At 39.0% G+C, this 19,714-nt stretch overlaps 2 protein-coding genes across 3 annotated transcripts in view; both read right to left on the bottom strand.

Annotated features, from left to right (window-relative positions):
• Positions 1-149: 149 nt before the first annotated feature.
• COQ3 (coenzyme Q3, methyltransferase) lies at positions 150-8,191 on the bottom strand. The gene is made up of 7 exons (XM_026122100.2): positions 8,033-8,191; positions 6,494-6,614; positions 5,967-6,119; positions 5,707-5,806; positions 3,908-4,150; positions 2,602-2,761; positions 150-1,205 (listed from the first exon to the last, which is right to left on the bottom strand). Exons 1-7 carry the CDS (start codon positions 8,130-8,132, stop codon positions 1,009-1,011), a joined length of 1,074 nt encoding a protein of 357 aa, XP_025977885.1. The 5' UTR covers positions 8,133-8,191; the 3' UTR covers positions 150-1,008.
• Positions 8,192-13,124: 4,933 nt separating this feature from the next.
• Positions 13,125-19,714, bottom strand: part of PNISR (PNN interacting serine and arginine rich protein) — a 28,956-nt gene continuing 22,366 nt past the window's right edge. For both annotated transcript variants that reach the window (XM_064508814.1, XM_026122090.2), the window contains exons 9-12: positions 19,014-19,067; positions 17,530-17,700; positions 13,717-14,824; positions 13,125-13,470 (exon numbers count right to left, since the gene is read on the bottom strand). In XM_064508814.1, coding sequence (XP_064364884.1) covers positions 13,440-13,470; positions 13,717-14,824; positions 17,530-17,700; positions 19,014-19,067 — 1,364 coding nt within the window. In that variant the 3' untranslated portion in view covers positions 13,125-13,439. The remainder of the gene's footprint in view (positions 13,471-13,716; positions 14,825-17,529; positions 17,701-19,013; positions 19,068-19,714) is intronic.

The following is a 19,714-nucleotide window of genomic DNA, read 5'->3' on the forward strand; positions in this document are numbered from 1 at the left end:
CCACAAGAGATGCATGACTAACCAAAAAGAAAGCTTTAATTTTCATCTCTGCAAACTAAAGTTAAAAAAAAAAAGCCAGCCCCTCTCTCTACCTGTAAACAAGCTCAGAGATTGAGAGTGAGAGAGTTAAGGAAAGAGATACAACCATGGACACACACAACTCATTTTATTTAGAAAGTCCTATTTCAATGCAGACCAGCACTCTTCCTTAGCATGCGTGAAATCAGGACTTTAAGACTGAGTAGGCATAGCAATCCAATTCTAGGACAGACTGCAAATGTATCATTTTTCTAGCATAAAGATACAGTTGCTTAATAAGATTTTACTTGCAACTTTATTTCCTTTTATTTGGATGGGGGAGGAAGTTGAAGTTACAGGCACAGTACCTTTATGGAGAAGAGACTTCTGATAGCAGAGACACTCTAGTCTAGGAGACTCTTCTTCCATTGCACAGCTAGCTCACGTCAACTGTAGAAATAGCATGACCTGTCAAAAAAGGTTCGCCGCTCTTTCTTTTTTTCCCATGGAGGAGGCATAATATGGAAACAATCATTTTCTGCGGGGTTTTAAGTGATTTATATTTTTAACTGACTTAGTAACTTGACTATTTAAGGCATTTTATTTACCATGCAGTACTGTATTTTTAAAACTCATTCTACATTTAAGCTATTATTCTGTGGAGACCTGAGTTTTCCTGGTAGGACCGAAAAAGCTATCACAGAAGAGCCTCCTCCAAGCTATTGACAGAATAATTTACATTTCCCTGTCTGAAAATTTGCAACTACTTTCTTATAAAAATACTTATTCTTCAAAAGCTTTACTCATCTCAGTCTTAAATGATTCCTGAGATAATGGGCACTTTCTGAGACTGCCCTAACATAACTGTCCAAAAATAGCATAAGCATTACTCATGCAAACAGCAAACTTGTTACAAAAGGTTTTATGATGTCCATCTGCATAAAACCTTCTTTTCTGTCCCTGGTGGCAGTCTGTCACCACATGTCCCAGTCACATGCTAGTGCCAGCTGTGGCAGAGTGCTGTTCACGTTGCATCTCTGACGAGGGGTCTGTGTAGCTTGACTGTCCCTGACCCCCAGATTTCACAGCGTGCATTGCATAGTTAATGCTCGTGCTCTCCGTCCAGCTCCATGACCCCGTGAGAGGATTGTACAACATCCCATTCACAGCCTTCACTGAAAAGCCACCTGGAAAAATAAGAAGGCATAAAGCAACTGATACTCTCAAACATTCTAAGTCACTGCAACATCACTGTAGAACAGCAAGTCTGAAATATTTCTTCCTCTGAGCTTTGGGGCAGCACTTCACAAGCCTGTTTCTGTCAGATACCACCACGAGCAGTGGCAATAGGCATCACCGCTGGCAGCACTGGTGACAGTGGGTCCAGCTCTTGGTAGCAGCAGCGATAGCTGTGTGTCAGGCCACATACCATTAGCATGCTGTACGGCAAGCCACTGCAAGGTGGTGTGCTAGCTTCACAGCACCACATGTGAGTGACTGATAGAGTTTTTGTAGGTGGACACATTCTTCAGATTGACATCACTCATTTCAAAATCAATATCTGAACATGTCTTCGGAAGGATTCCGGAGATCCCCCCTAAGAAGGGTAAATACAAGAGGCAAAAGAATGCAATCAAGGCCTCAGTGCAAGTGAGGAGTGATTTAGCACTCCCTGCTGAGCAGCTCTCAGGTTCATTGCATGATTCTGCTGTGTCCCAGCAGGATACAAGAGAGAAGGCAGAAAACAAACACCCTATCAAAACGAACCACTCCTCTGCACCTGCTTCTCCTTTGAAGAGAGGATGGAAAGAACAGCCAGCAAACGAACAAGTATTAGTCATGTTCCTTATAGCATCACTGGAAAGTGCTATGAGAAGACCTTACCAAGAGAGTAACTCAAATCATACTTTAGCTTCTCTACAGGGAACTAAAGCAAAGTAAAATACTTGGGGGGGGTTATACGATCTGTACAGAAGGAGGTCATTGGGCAGTGCTTTATTTTAAAAGCGATCAAAACAAGGGCAGGTTAATTATTTGTTCAAATCAGTTTCTCAATAGCTGACTAAGACATCTGTGGTGGGTTTCATCTTCACATTTTTAGGAAATCTTTTAGTAACATAATATGAATAAAGAACAAAAAGCAACAGCCAAAAGAAAAAACACCTCCTCCCAGCATGAAGATGACAAACAGTGCAGCTGTAGCAGTGCAGTTCTGGAGTGCCAATACAGTTAGATTCACAAACCCGAGCTGGAAGATATGAACCTCTTCACAGTGTACATGCTGTCATCAGAACAGGACGGAAAAACTTTACCTCTTTGCTTAGGCTGTCAAACACGGATTCAGCAGCAATGGCAACCTTGAGTAATCTCTACATTCTCAGAACTCCAATAAGATTATTTGCTTCAGGCAAAAGCCAGGAAGCAGAAATGACTTTAAACCAGAAATTGTATTTGTAATACATGACTGGTAATTCACATAGGAAAAGCTGCGTATAGTTGTCATCAGTTGCCTCACCTCTGGTCCCCTTGCCTTTTCTACAATGAACAACTCTGTGCATTCCCATCATCCAGCCTGGTACTTACTGGATTCCAGGAGACGCTGTAGCTCTTCAGGGGGAACAAACTTCTCCCACTCATGTGTTCCTTCTGGTACAATGCCTATTATTTTTTCTGCAACCACAATTCCCAGGACATAGGACAACTGCGTTTTATTGATTGTAGTAATGAATAAAGAACCTTCAGGCTAATTAAAAGATTAAAATGTTCAATTAGAAGAATATTTAATTGAAAAAAAAAACTTCTAAGTTTGATTGCACTAAGCCACATAATTTGTCTATGTACAAATCTATGTGCTTCAAGAGTAAGAAAATAAAGTCAGAATGTAATGTTCTAACAGTGTGACTAAGTAGTCTTCAAACAGTCAACGTAACCAAAGCCTGGGATTACCTGAAAACTATCTCCTTGTCCAGAAAACATCTACCCAAATCACATATAACACATACTATTGCCCAGAAAAAGGATGAATGAAAGGTATAAGGTGTATGTAAGACCTAATGTAAATATATATACACACATTTCTTGTTTAATTAAAACTAAAAGAAAATGTACAACACTGCTTAACTTAAGATACTGCTGAATACAATGCTTGTTTTAACGATTACAAGGACAAAAAAAACCAGGAATGAATTGTAAGCGCTTAGAAGACTGTCTGATAGAAATAAAGGATAATTTCTATACCCCCAATAGACTGAATATTAGTCAAGGGTTCCATTCAAATAGTACACGTGCCTTCCGATGATCAGAAACACAAATCAAAAGATTAAAGGAGAGCTCCTGCTTGTGTGCTAGGCCTACCATCTTTCTTTGCAAATGAAATAGTATCAGAAGGAATAAAACAAAGCCCAATTATATCTAAGCATGACCATGATCCTTTAAAAGCAATCCTGGAGTACACCTGATATGAGTCTACATCTGGAATAAAATCTTGTGAATCAGAAATGTCATTACAGAGAGTTTCAATGCAGTCTGAGCTGTAGCTGTTAATCAGCAGCAGCACAGCAATGTCTTCTCTCACCCAGAAGAGATCAGATGCAACCAGATTTCTTGAGATCCTGATGCAAAGCAACACTGCAATGTTAAGTAATGCCACTAAGGCAGGGTTGGGAGAATAATTTCCCTTTAACTTTAGTCATTGAAGTTGGGAAGATCAACTTCTTGCATTCCCCAGGGAGAAAGAAAGGCATCTCTAGAGTACAGTTTATATTTTAAGCACTTCAGGGTGGACGAACGAATCCAGATTTAGGTGTTCTCATACACTTAACTTCACATAAAAGCTTTAATAATAAAAGAGAATAAATATTCCCAATAACGAAAGCGAAAGCTCTCTTACCTTTAATACCTGATAGCAACACTTGATAAACATTTCAAGGTCAGCCACATGCTCCACTACTTCAGAAGCTACAATTACATCAAAGGTTTCCGCAGACTCTTCCACAATCTCCTCCAGTGAACTGGACTTGTACTGTACTCTTTTGGCCAGGATGGGATCAAATGACTTGTGCTGATCTGCTGTTCTAATGTTGTCCTCCAGAGGATCTATTCCAGTAACTGAAGCTCCCAGCCTACCTAGAGGCTAATAATGCAGAGTATAATTTATTCTATGCCTGAAAACAATTTACTTAAAGGTGTCTGCAACTTCGGAATCTCCATAATCCTGAAAACACTTGCAGAAAACATTAATAGAGGAATAAGACAAACAACAGTAAATGATGGGCTTTGATCCTCCAGCTTTATTTAAAGGTTTATTAGAGATAAAGCACAAAAAAAAACCCTAAATTCCTTGAGAAGAAGAGGGAATAATCTTAGACATAAGTATACATTTTAGTAGATATTTTTTTTTAAAGAATAAATTGGTCTGAATCCATGTTTTTTACCCCAAATAGAGATTTCTCCCACTATTATCATCACATACAGAAAAACAAAGGGGGAAAACCAATGCAGTATTTAATTACTGTCATTACTTTCTCCAACATCCACCTGTAATGGTAAATCCTCATATCTTTTTAATGGTTACTTAATATATGATTATCTCTGGGACATTCTCACTGCTGAGAACTAAACACTGATGTTTACTAGGATAGCATCAGAGATGGTTGTCACTCAAGTTTCTCTAGTGTCTTCTTACTTACAGGTTATGACCTCAGTCATCACCTCTTTTGAAACTGAAGCAGCCTGCAGAACATGACCACATGTATGTTATTCCAACCTGAAATTCACCAGTTATTCAATTTGAGAAGCTTACACAGCATACCAATTTTGCCAGTCATGTCTGAGAACCGAGCCTCACGAGACTAGAGAATTTTGCTCAAAATAAACAAAAAAAATTGGGGAGAGACTCAAGTTGTTTTTGTAACACCTCTTATTTCAGGTGCTGATGAAGTTCCCAGAGTAACTCTATCTGTAACCCTAAATTTGCAGACTATCTCTAGCCTATTGGTAGGAAATAGCACTGCTCAGAGCCTGCATGGCCATACAGTTCTAGCATTGATGGATCAGGTTCCTTCCCAGTTCCAAGTTTGTGAAGACTCCTCTGGCAGCAGCTACAGTGCCAGCCTTGCATCAGGAGACTCTCTCCTGCCAGAGAGGAGGTGTGTTTCAGCTGTTGGACATTATTCCATGATTTTCTTGATGAGATCAAAACAAAAGCAAGAATCTCACCACAGCATGAAAAAACTGACGATAAGCAAAACCAAGTTTGTAATAGAAAATACTATTTTGATAACAGGGGTTGTCATGGTAAAGTGTTCTTGCCAAGGCTCCAAAAGAAAACAAAAGGATTTTCATACTGTGACTGCCCAGAGGAATGTTAGAAGACATTTACATCATTCTCTCCTCTTTTTCTTTACCCTGCTTGAAATCTTACTTTTGTGATGACCCTTGAGATGATCTTAGCATTTCCCATTACAAATTCCCTTCTTTACTATGAACCACCACCACTCTCCTAAACAAATAATCTACAGGGTTTGTAGAATTCACTGCACTCCAAACACTTTGTAACTAATATACTGTAGAAGAGAAAAGCTCCTCCCCAGAGGCTGAGAAATTAAACAAATTTGTAAAAAAAACCAACCAAACAAACAAAATCTTCCTAGACTTTTTAAAACAATAGAGGAGCAAATTGTTTCTTACTTCACTTAGCAATCCACCACCACAGCCAACATCTAGAATCTTTAGTCCAGAAAGTGGGTTTCCCAGTTGATGATTATTACTCATGTTCAACAGAGTATCTCTGAAAGAAAAGGGATGTGATTAAGGGCAAACACACAAGGTGGTTTAATAGATATTATATGTAATTATCTTAAGTACTGGTAATTGTAATTCCTTTACAGTATTTTCTGAGGTTGCACAGAAATAGCATCTGAGAAAAGTCTGCATCTTCAAAAGCATACCTAATAAATGGCACTCTAATATCATTCATAGAATGAAGGGCTGAATATTCTCCTTCTTCATCCCACCACTTATGTGCAAGGAGTTGGAATTTTTTCATTTCCTTTGAATCCACTGTTGAGCGTGAAGTGCTGAAAAGTCTCTTCGTGGTGAACCTAAATAACAAAAGCAGAATGACATGAAACTGATATCGATATTTCACGTCAGCTGAAATACAGGAAAAACAAATTATTGAAGATCAGAAGAGAAAGAACAGATAAAATTCCAATCTTCCTTTAAAGACTCTAGCTATACTTGATTAAAAGCAAACAGATTTTATGCACTGTATGAATAATGTATTTTCTAGAACAGACGACTGCATGGCTATAATTCTTAAATTAGTAATTATTAAAACAAAATAGGCAACATCAAATATCTAAATATTTGTGAGATTTAAAAATGACTTCATATGACACTGTCACAAAGTAAAATTAAATTGTTACAGAAAATGACGCTCATCATTCAGGATTATTTTAGACACAATACTTACAGGCTCTTTATTTCAGTTAGAGAGACAGGCAGAGTAATATGGGATTTCAGCTGTATTTTCCAGGTAGTGTTCTCAAGAGTACCCCTTGGGCCTGTCTGAAAAGACAGATCACCATGGTCATCTGCATAAATGAAGAAAAGACAACTGAATGAAAAACATCAGCTTTACGACTGCCCAAAGACAAAAAATCTAGTTCATCAATGCTGCTACAGAACAACTGTTAAATCTATCATTCATCAGTATGCAGTTTATGCATCTATTGATTACACTTATAGTAAAAAAGGGAAGCCAGTGGCTCATTTGAAATAGCGACACCTGCTTTACAGGCTTTTCTTGGATATTAACTGTGCAAATCTTTACATACCTGCTCACTGTACTACTTAAGGAACGCACAGGGATTAAACAGGACAGTATATGCTAGTTTACCATACCTGTACTTGTCAAAATACATGTGATAACATTTCTCAGAGTCTAAGCAAACAGCAATTTTTCATCTACCTGAAACATTTCATGGCTAGTAAAAATTTCACTCCAAAATGTCTATTCTGACCACCACTTGTGCATATACATGCACGCCATAAATCACTATCCACACAGGACTCTGACTCCTGGTTCATTACATACGGGAATAAGAACTGCACAGCTGCACACTCTTTTTCTATTTTTTATTGTATGAATGGTAATAAAATGTGTAAGAAAACCTTGCAGATGTTGTGCAGGCTGAACAAGAACACAATCTTAAAAACTGTTTTCCTTTGTCTTTTCCGAGCACGCTTCGGCAACGCACTGCAACACAGACTCACCCAGAATTTCCACTGGTATCTGGTCACCAACAAACCCAAAACCTGTACCTCAAATTCTATAAACCTCAGTACACCTAGAGTTTTAATCTATTCTGTAACGAGGGTGATTTTAGAGTGATTGATGGAGAGATCTACAAATACCCTTCAGCATGTGCACACGCTAAAGAGACCGAAGAGTTAGCTGTACCAACTTTGGCACAGAGACCAGAGGCAGCAGCTGGGAGAAAATGCATCCGTGCAGACACAACTGCTCACTGCTTGTAAGAGGCTAAGCAAGCACGTTGCGAGCAGGAGCCCAGTTAAAAACACTCCTGCCAGGCCGAGCCCAGTGGGCTAGGGCCGCGTGTGCCTCCGCAGAGGAACAGAGCAGGAAGGCCGAGGCAGAAACGCCGGGGCGAGCGGGTGAAAAAGCGCAGCTTGAGCCTTGCTATGGGAGAGCGGAAATTTAAAAACCGATTTGTGAGTTGGTGTGAGATGACGGCACCGAAGGGCACTCCAGACCGACGCTGCCGCTCGGTGCAGGGGGCTCTAGGCAGGGGTGCGGGGGCCCAGCCCGGCCCGGCAGCGGCACAACATGGCCGCGCGGGACCTCAGAGCCGTTGGGAGTGGCGGGAGCACAACCGCCAGCCGCGCGCGGCCGGCCGTTACCGGAAGGCCGTTAACAGAAGGCCGCGCCAGTACCGCGCTCCCCACAGCAGGGCCGGGCCTGCTCCCCGCCGCCCCCCTACCTACTCACTGTCTGCCGCCCGCCAGCACCGCGCCACCGCGGCCGCCGCCCGCCGGCCCGCCAGGGCGCGGCTGAGGCCGAGGGCACGGCCCGCCGCGCCGCCCCACATAGCCGCCGCCGCCGCCGCCGCGCTCCCACCGCCCGGCGTCCGGCGGCAACAGGGGCCGCGCCGCGCCGTTCCGGCGGGGCCGCGGGCAGCCCTGCCCGCTGCGGAAGAGCCTCTCCGGGAAAAGCCCTTGCCGTACTAGCGGGTCCCTCCTGCTAAAACCAAGTGACTGATTACTCCCAGATTGCTTTCAGCGCAGTTTTCCCTCTAAGAATCCTGAGGAGAACCGCTCCGAGGGCTCGTACCGTGGGCACGAGGCAGCGCTTGGACCCGCAGCGCGGATGCTGGCGAGCTTGCTGAGCCCGGGCGCTTTGGCTAGCAGGAAATACTGAAAAGAACCCGGCAGCCCTATCTTTGTCATATTAAACAATTTTATGCTTATTTTTGACCATGATAAAAGTTTGGATCCCCTCCACTGTTTCTACTGGATTAAAAGTGCCCAAATCAGGAGACTCCTCACCTTTCTTTTGGGGGGACAGGGGAGGGGAGGGAGCAAATTAACCACAGGTGGGCTGCAGGTCTGCAGCAGGGAGCAAAGCACACGGATCCCGAGCTGGTAGGGTTTGAGGCAAACCTCTGAGCCCCTCCTGCTGGGAACCACCACAGCTGGTCTGCTGCCTTTTGTACATAGGGTGCTCCTTCATGATCTGCTTGACGCAAGCCAAGTCCAGGCTGGGGCCCAATGGGGACAGGGCTCACTCCGCTCCCTCACGCAGGCAGTACTGCTCGCAGCCCTGGCTCATCGCTCCCCTCTTTTCACAACCAGATCCAGTGCACATCGGACACCTCTCAAACACAATTCATCTTACTAGCCCAGCAGAAAATTACTCCTTTTTCTTAAGTCACGTTAGTAAGTTGAACTGGCTCACACAGGCCCAACAAGCACAGGAGCTAATACGGAGGAGAGGACAGGACAAACCTTTCATGAGTACCAGCAAGGCATTAGATTAATTTAGCTGCACTGTTAAACTGAAGCGTTTAGATCCACGAGACACTGTAAGCAAATCTAGCAGTTCAACGCTGACAAAAAAAGGGGGCTTCTGTTTCCCTGCACTTTGTCACTGTCTGACTTTGGTATTTTCAGATCCCCCCGGGGAGCTAGCTTAACATGCTTAAGTGCTAAGGAACTAAGCTGGTTTTAAAAAAAAGAAAGAATAGTTTTCTGTCACTTTAGTGAGTTAAGGGTCTCACGAGAAAGTCTCATGTAAGCCAGTGCCAGCCGGAGGGGAGCGGAGCAGAGCAGCAGTGCAGCAGCTGGGAGCTTCCCCACACTGCCCGGGCAGCGCCATGCCGAGGCGGGGGCCTGCCCTGCCAGCAGGCACTGCCATCAGCACAGGCGAGGCAAGGCCACTGGCAGCAGGAGGTTTGCAGTAGTATAAAATAGTCATGATTTGACTCACTCTTCCCTGTATCTAATGCAAGTCTGTTTCATTAACTGATATTATTAGGAGTTACAAGACTCACATACGAAATCTGTGCCCATTTGTAGATCTGCTGTTGAAGACAGAAAACTTTTTTTTTTCTTTTTTTAAGATTACCATGGTAGGCACAGTATAGACTAATGATAAATACCGTGTATGTAAAGCTCTTACAAATTCAGTAGAAGAGACAAGAACATCTCTGAGACAGGATCAGACCCGTAACCTTCTCCCCTTCACACTTCCAAAACATTTCTGTTGGGTAACACTGAGGAGCCACTCAAGTTTCCTCAAACAGGCTCTCATGCTGCCCGAATCAGATAGAAAGCATAGCATCCATAGTTAAAATAATTCAGTGACAAAATGTTGTGAACTTTCCAATCTTGTCTAGTTACCTTCTCTTTGAGAATGCCTGTATCATTTCAGTGGTTTTTGCAGTTCTCTTTGCTGTAATACACTGATGCCTGTCAGACAGACAAAGCCTGAACAAATTCTTTGTGAATGCACAGAAGTTTAATCCTTGGATAACACAAACATATTCTTGATTTATTTTCTTTCCAGTCTTACTCCAGTTAGAAAGGACTTGCTATCAGAAAGTGTTGTACAGCATATTCTGAAAATACGCTATTTTGAATTAAAAAAAAACCACTAAAACTACAGCAAACTCTCCAAGAAGTTTGTCTCAGCAGTGAGTAAATACATGACAAACTTTCTTACTGTAGCTGTGGACAGCTTCCCTACTCACCTGCTTTCCATCCACCAAAGCTCACAGTGCAGTGGACTCAGGAGTCATTAATAACATCTCGGAGCTACTGAACAAGCAGAGCTCAAAGAAAGAAATCTTTTATGTTAAAAAACAGTTTCCTTAAAATTCAAAATTAAGGCTACCCATAAACTGTGTTTTTGTGTATTAGACTTAAGCAAATTAATTCATAACTTTTCATTTATTTGGCAAAGCAAAGGCAAAATATGGAGAATTAGAACTAATACTTAGATTGCCATTACTTTTATATTTGCTATTTCAAAAAAATTAACAACAAGCAAGAAATTAAATACATGCACACTGGCAAGTATTTTACTTAACAAAATAAGCTGATTTTAAACTACAGGTAGGTATTCCATTTTTCTATTATTATTAAATGCAAATTTTGAGATAACAACAGATAAAAGCAGCAGCCTAAACTCTTCCTCCTAGAATCCCCCAAGAAAGGCCCTCAAAGACACAAATGATAGCAGATTTATTTTCCAAACCAGGAAGAGTTATTATGCCATATTTCAGAAAGCTTGGAGTTGCTCAATCTTTACGGTTAGACGATCTTACTTAACTACCATTTTCTGGCCTATCCATTGCAGCAGCCTGCTCCTGGTCTTAGATTATGTAACTGGTACTTCTGGATACTTACATAGTTTCTGTTGTACTTATGGCCAAAGCAATACTTGCATGGAAACCATTTCCCACTTGATTCCACACCATCTCTTTATTTATATATTAAAAAAAAAAACTTTCAAGGCAATTCCCCCAGAGTCACTGCATAACATTCAAAGGTGTACGTCTTGCTGATTGTATGTCTTTCTCCCCTACACAGCACAAGTACTCTTAAAATATTCTTATTTTAAAATGTACAATAATAGAATAACAACTGAATTTAGACTTTTCTACAATTCCCGCCTTTGTATATATTTGTTTATGTTTTAATTTAAGATCACTTCAAATATATGGAATTAAAACTGGATGTTATTTTAGCCTTTACATTTGAAAAACACTCAGTAAGGGAATTACTAAAACATGATGAAGTCTAATGAATGTGAAGCTGACACAATACCAATGTACTGTTAATTACTGATGTGCTGAGTTTGCTGCTTAGTAAGATTTCCGAAGCAGTTAAATACAGCAGTTGTATGCTCTTTTTATTGGCATACAGCCACTACCCATATAAGTGCATGTGTCAAAAAAATAATTTTCATATTTACAGGAAGTGACAAAATTCCAGTTGTTGGCAGAGTATATAAAGCTTTTCATACACAATCTTTTTTATTATTGAACAGATAAGATAAAATCTGAACTGAAAATCAAATGCAATGCATCATGGAAACTGTATTCCTCAATAGCTTTTCTTCCACTTAATTTTAGTTTCTTTCTGTCTCTCAAAAAAGAAGTCCTTCTAAGATATCTGAACTGTTATACTACCTACTCTTCAATAAAATCCTCACTTTTACCAAGAGCCAATAGTGTACTGAGATTGGATCGATACATCATTATTTATAACCATACCAATGCAAGTAAAAGTAGCGTGTTGCAAATTATGCCTTATTTTGCTATCAGGTACGACTGCTTAATCTACTCCATGTAAAAAGACTTAAATTTGGGGTGTATATTATTTATAACTGAATTAACTAATTATTTATCTGTAAAAGTGTTTTGATAAACATGCATGTATTCACCAGCCATTAACTTGCTTAATAAATGTATAGTTAAAATGTGGATTCTTTGCCAAAGCACCAAAGGAATTCATTTCTGCATCTCATTTATGAAAAAAATGACATAAGCAAAAATGCTACATAGCTGAACTCCACTTTTAGTTAAATGGATTAATCTGTTCAAGAAGGCATGCTTTGCAAGTTGCTGGTACTAGTATATTTTTTCTTATAAGAGATAGCCATCAAAGAGCCAGCTCACTTTGATGTTATGCCTTTTATCTTTTTCACAATTGCTATTATACCAGACCTTCTAGGTACAGATCACTAATCTTTGTCTAAATTAATATTCTTCTATAACAGTCACTGGCCTAGGGTTGTTTTTGTTTTTTGTGTTTTTTTTTTATTAGTGTTACTGCACAGTCTCATTACTAACAACAGTTTATTTTCTGAACAAGGAGGTAATCGGTGACTTCTTTCACTTTACGGTAATACTAAAATCAATGGTTTAGTTAAGTTGCTGTCTAACCAATGTATTAACTTTACAGGAATCACAATTCTCATAACACTAACAAAAATAACCATTCTTAATTTTGACTACACATTCGATGTGTGTGCCAAAATGTAAATTTTATCTATTGTCAGTTTTCTAATGTGTACTGAGTGTCCTTTACAATTATATTCAATAAGACATCTAAAATGCTGAGTCTTGTTCCTGTAATATCCCTGACTGTCCAAAAAGTTTTTTCTGAACATCAAATAAAAGTGGGTGAGGAATATAGTTCCAGAGCTTAACACTGTCACACAAGTTCACTTAGTTGCACATATTCCTAAAGGGGTTCAGTCTGTTTAAGTATAGCTTGTATTACAGTGACCCATATTTAACACACACGGCATATGTCACTTCATAGTCCAAATAAAAGAGAGATTAAAAACCTATTACACATATCTGAAGAAAAAATAAAATGTCTATTCTTTGTTCTCCACACTCCCCACCCAACAGATTAATCTCATCAAGTCCATGGATAACATAGTTTGACAAGTGTTTTATGCTAAAATCTTTTTTCAAGTACTTTAAAAAATTTGTTATACCAAAAAGCTGCCTTTTTTTTTTTTTAAAAAAGTACTTTCTACAGCTTAACACAAAATTCAGGTGCAAGAATTTTAAACAAAAATGAACTAAAGAGCTTTATTGACATCACAGTACATTCAATAGTAATTTAAGAACATTATAGCTGAAAGAGAATGGCATGTTTTATACTCTTATTAAGCACTACCGTTCTTGAAAAAATGTAATACAAAGAAATCCTATTAGGTATTTAATTTTGAGCAGCATTTGGAAAAAATACACCTATTTACAGATAAAAAAAAGGATTCTGGTTTCACCTACATAGCCACAATGTGCCTCTATAATGAGACAAGCCTTTTATAACTCATGGAATTTTTAAACGTCATAGCACTGGTGCCACATCATTCCTCAACGTTTACGACGAGGAGGAGTCGTTGATCTGAAAAATAAAGGAAAAAAGGGAAAAAGTTAATTGAAAAAAATAAAAGACCCCCAAGCCCACACACACTTCAGGCTTAATAATTAATAGTTTTAAAAGAATTTCCAAAGTTACTTTTGCCCAAGACAAGAAATTTAATAAATACCATACTTTATTAAAAAAAAAAAACTTTGATATGCTGTACACATGAAGACGAATAGCAAAAAAAAAAAAAAAGTCAGTCAAAATACTTAAAAAGTATACTACCTTGATCGTGACTTAGACTTGTGTTTGCGGCTTGCCTTCTTACCAGACCTTTGAGATTTCTCCATGGAGCATGATCGAATATGCTTCGATTTCTTAGCCTTCTTTTCTTTACTGCTTCCTGGTGATTCAGAACTACTCCTTGCGCTAGATTCAGAGCCTGAATGTTTTTTGCTATCTTTGGTAGAACTTTTTTTGCTTTCTTGTCTGGAATCCTGTCTTAATATTTTCACAGATATTGAATCACTGCGAGAGAAAGTTCTTTCACTGTCTCTTTTTCTCTTTAATCTACTGTCATCATGATTGCCGGCCTTACTTTCTTTCTCTTCTTTTTTTGGCTTATCCTTTCTTTTTTCCTGATCTCTCTCCCTTTCTCTGTTCTTTTTCCTGTCTTTATCTATACTTCCACCCTGCTCTTTTTTCCTTTCTTGATCTTTGCCATCACTTTTATGTTTGTGCCTATTTCCAGTTGGACTTCTACGCTGGTCTTCACTTTTACGTCTATCCCTACTTCTGCTGCGACTAGCACGGCTAACTCGTCTGTCTCTTGAACGACTACTACTTCTACGTCTATCCCAACTTCTCTCTCGGGAAGGACTCCGATTTCTTCGTCTCTCCCCTCTTTCAGTACTCCGATTTCTACTAGGTCTTCTCCTTTCCCTTATTTTTTCCCTACTCCTACTTCTCTCTCTCCTATTTCTGTGAGAGTAACTCCTGCTTCTACTGCGCCTAACTTTATGTGAAGGGGTTCTACTGCGACTATGTCTCTTCTTCCTTTTAGGAGACGAAGAACGTGAAGAACTGCGACTACTGCCTGAGCTAGTGCTGTACGATGAACTAGACACAGTGCTGCTACTACTACTGCTTCTGCTATTGCTGCTAGTGCTACCACTACTAGAGCTTCTTGACCTACTCCTTCCTGTCCTCTCTTTTTCTTTACCCTCTTTTTTGGGTTCTATATCAGGTGCAATTGCATTTGGAGATCTTTTCTTTTCATGAACCATATCTGCTTCAATTTCTTTTCCCTCCTGTGATATTAAATTACTGTTTTGTTCCTTGATGATAAATTCATTCATCTCTTTTGAAACTTTTTCATTTTGCAGTTTTTCTTCTGAAAAAAAATATACAAAAGAAAAATACAAGTAATTTGAAGTAATATGTCAATAATTTCCATGCTGTTACTTTTGGCAAAAACAAGGTTTCCAAGCACCTTTCCTAATACTTATAATTAAAACAGTCTGTCATCATACAAACTACTTACCAAACAACTTGTTGTTTCTTGGATTTTTTTTTTTTGTTTTAATTCTAGAAAGATTGTTCCCCTGCTTCAGGAAAAGTGCAGAAGTCAGAGACTTTTAGAATTATCTGATGTCATTTCATATTTCAGTGGCTTAAGACAAAGTTCTCCACTAAACACCCTGGACCACTATATTCATCCACATAAATATACTTTTCCTCCTGCAAACTTTCCACACACCTGGTTCTCCCTTTCTCCTCCCTGCATTAGTCCTCTAGCCATACCTCTGCTCCCTGCCATTCTTCCAGCCCTATTCCTGGGTTTTGAGTAATCACTGTCTGGTCTGAAGAAGATGCATTTCCCAAACAGTGCCTCTCAACCTCAGAACAATGTAGGCTGTACCTGCCTACATGTTCTGTAGGACTTATTATCCAAAACAGTCCTACAGACTTTCTGTACAGTACTTTCTGTTGTAGTGATACATGTTTGCTTTTTGAGAGAAAACATCCCTTTTATGGCTTTATCTAGGGATAACCCCAGGTTAGCCCTAAATGCTAAATAGTTACAAACAATTTACATTTTTCCTCTCTTTAAACAGTTTTGATAGTAAATGAATACCAAGGAAGGGAGGAATAGCAGAAAAAAGGAGACTTACAGATAATTTTTTGCTTAAGACTCAGCTCAAAAGTTAACACCACAGCATTTAATATAGACAGATTGTGAAGTTGTTACAAAAGAAAAAGTTAACATTGGTTGAGATTGTATAGCATTTTGGTAGTCAGCAAATACCATAAATATGGTAAGATGACAACTGTGGAAATACAAATACATTTCTTAAAAGTAATATAATGTGTATGCAGGCCAAGATTTTCAGATAACAAAACAAAGAAATTCAGACCTTCAGAGCATTTTCCAGAGGTTTCGAACTTTAAAAAAGTATTACTTATTTCTGTTCCACATAGGATCCTTTGCATCACCGGGCAAGTTTACATCCCCTCCCCATTTTTTAATTGAACTTAGAGAAAATAACTCACATATAATATTTTTAGTCAAGAAATGGCCTTTTGATGTGCGCCATCAGTTCCTGAATTAGCTTAGGGAATAAAACTGCATCAGGAAACCCAGAATGCTCAAAATGGCAACTCATGGTTAAATCTAACCCACAGACCAGTTCTATCTGGCCCCCGAGTTATCAGGTAGTACAGGCAGAAGCCAGTGTATGTTAGAAGATGCTGTACTGAGTCGAATGAGACTCTGGCTCGTGTACAGTTCTAGTGCTGCTTAAAGTTGCTTTGTAGCACTATGAATTTCTACAGAGAATAGTTTAGGGAAGAAATTTCAGTATTCTAGATTTATAGAATGGACTTCTGTATTCTAGATTCGTATTTTTGTAAATAGCCCGGAGAGACATCCCCCAAACTGGCATCTGGCCTCTCGCACTAGGAAGACAGAGGTCATAGGCAACTATTCAGTCACTCTCCATATTGCTATCCTTTTAGACATAAATCTTAAAATACTCAGAGGGAGAGAGAAGAATGATAAGAAAGGCAAAAGTTTAGATAGCACATTCTTTTATTAAATGATCCATATACCTATTCCTAGGCCTTTAGAATAAGAACAAAATGGAGGAAATCATCCATCTTAAAACAAGAAATAAATATGCTATTGTGATGGCATTTTCTGTCTTCTCCAGATTAGAAATTTAGATCACCAAGTATCATGTGGGCTTACTTCCATTGTATTCATCTATCCATCAGGACTGCTCTGCAGCTAGAAAAGTACAAGGTTGTCTATGATAGCCTTTTGAGTTATAATATTGATATAATAGGATACTTTACCTTGCAGGGAAAAGCAGCAGTAAAACACAGAAAAAAAAATATCACACCTGCCAACTTCTCAGAGCTTGGGTTCAATAATTCTCAGAGACTGGGTTCAATAATCTGTCCCCAGTATTAGGTCCAAAAACCCATTTACGAAGACAGAGCATGTGGACACATGCCTCAGTTACAACTGAAAACAGTAAGTTCAAAGAAGCTATAGCCTCCGGCCATACATTCTGAAAGGCACACTGCACAAGACTATGTAATCTAAAAGCAAGTTTTTCAGAACTAAAAGGTGCTTCAAGTACTCAGAGGGGACAACTTCAAGAAACCAAGTCTATACGCAATGCAGTCTGCTGCAGTTCCTCAGAGGGGTAATATTTATCCCCTGTCACAACTCGGATACTAATGGAACTGGTTTTTTAAACATGTATATTATACACACACAGAGATCTAATAGATTTTATATATATATATATGTTTGTAACATGTCTGCTCTCTTAACAATGAGGTAGAATAGTTTATGAAAAATATACTTAATGGATTTTTCCTTGTTAGAAAGAAGAGAAGCAAACCCAATTTTTATGAAGTAGCTTGAACACCTTTTTTATTAAAATATTTTACTAAAGAACATTATTTCTAAATTAGGCTTCACATTTTTGGTTCAAAATGTTCTTCTGCTCAAACTGATTAACATATACTCTCTAAATAGAAGAATGCACATGGAGTAGCATAGTAGGAAGACATAACATGATTTACCTTCTAGCTGTTTTTCTAGCAATAGTTGCTGTTCTCTCTCTTTTCTCCAAAATGCTTCCTGTTTTTGCCTGATTCTGTGTCGTAATTCCTCATCATCAGTATCAGATGATTCAGAGCCTCTGTCACTCCTCTCATCTTCACTGTCTCCTGATCCATAACCACCCAGTCCACCTGCGTGCATAAAGTCCAGTCTATCACGAGGAAAGATTAAGCTTTGTTCTTAATATTTCTGTGGGGCAAAGAGGAGAGTAACACTGCCCTTCCTTCACTTTCTCTTCTCTGAAGAAGCCACTTTATTCTGGTAAGTGCCAATGTTGTTTGACTGGTGTGATCAAGGCCCCCATATCTGCATTGATGCTTAGTGTCTGGTTCTACTCCTTCTGGAACAGCTTGTCTATTTTCGTCAGGCAACCACTGTGATCACGATACTTTCTCCTTTGTATGGAAGGGCAAAAAAACTCCTTGTGGAGATCATAATGCCTTCCTATCAGCAAGCGCACAGAAAAAGCGGGGAAATGCCTGGGACTCTTCCCTGAAGACATCTCTGAAATGACTTCAGCCGCCTCCGTAGTCCAAGGCAACAGAAATTCTGAATGCCACATCAATTTTTCTATATTGATTTAGAAAATACTGCACTTTGACAGGTACAGAGAAGGAACAGAAATGGTCTTTCTTCTCCCCAAAGATATTAATAACTACTGGACTGATAAAAAAAATAGTCAATTTAAACATCTGACATGGAGATACTTTACTTTCTTTGAGGTTGAGGTTCTTACGATCTTTAATAAAGTACTCTTAAAGTGTTTGAATACTCGGAATGAGAACTTTCAAATTCATTGTAATACCATGTAATGGACACACAAATGATCACTGACACTTTGTTGTCATGTTTTTAGATGATAGAAAGTGCATGTTGGGAAAGATCTTCTGCTGTTATGTCTCAAGCTGGAATTTCAAGCTCTTTTTCCTGCATTGCCTTTAACTGGTAATCTGAGATATGGGAGCCTCTGTACATATGTAGCTTATCAATAAAATAGAAATTTCAAACATTGTATTTTTATTTATAAACATTTGTTTATAAACATTATTGTTCTACCAACTTTCCTTTCTTGTTTGGATGGATCAAAATAGGAGAAACATATAAAAAATGTATTCTTCTCTCTAAGAGATTGCAGTGTGCTCCTGGAACAATCATCCTATTGAAAAGTAAGTTTATCTCATGTTTTTACATATTTTTCAAAATTAGGGCAAGATTCTGATATACTAACTCACACTGACTAGGCCTTTACTCCAAAAACCACCCCACTGATATCAGTAGGATCACCTGTGGAACAAATAAGAGGTGCTGGTAATGATCAAGTTATTGGAAAGTGACCCATACTTCTGGGCAATTAAAATCTAGTTTCAAAATGCAATTTCTAGAAACGCAAGGCAAGAGTGCAACTCCCCCTTTAAGCCCTCTCAAAAATAAGGAACATACTTACCGAGTCCAGTGAGGGAAGCCAGTGCACTGGACTGTGCCAGCTGTTTTGCAGGAGCTTTGTATCACATCAACAACAGGAACAACATGTTAACACAAATAGCCACGATTTCATAGTCATGAGAGTCTACGGTATTGTTAAATCTACTACTATTGCTGTTCTTGGAGGGAGAGAAGAAACATTAAAAACGCATCATCCATTTAAAACCAATTCTAGATTTTCTGACCACGAAGATTTAGAATTTAACTGCAAATTAATAGTCAACGACAAAAAAAAAATCTATGTTCATAAATCACTTTCCAAGTTACAGCATCTGCACATGATTTTCAAGTTTCGGTAGTTACATATTTAACTCAATTATGTTAAAAAACACCTGTTACATAAATACAGTAACATGTTAATAGTAAAAGCAAAAGAATTACTAATTGAGGATTCAAAGTTCGTCTCTTTTCACTTCTGAACAGCTAAGAACTTGAGATAAAAATGATAGCATTAAGAAACAGCTACAACTCAAGAGCGACTGACACACAGGTACCATTTTAACTATATAAATGAATTATATGAAGGAAATGGAATAACTGAAGTAACTCACAATACACTGCACAGGACAACAGTACATGATTACTGGATTTGATGATTACTGGATTAGAACTCTATCGATAAAGTCGGATGCATTATACTGGGATTGTTCTTTGGGGACAGCT

The sequence above is a fragment of the Dromaius novaehollandiae genome, chromosome 3, assembly GCF_036370855.1.
Source record: "Dromaius novaehollandiae isolate bDroNov1 chromosome 3, bDroNov1.hap1, whole genome shotgun sequence".
Classification (NCBI taxonomy): Eukaryota; Metazoa; Chordata; class Aves; order Casuariiformes; family Dromaiidae; genus Dromaius; species Dromaius novaehollandiae.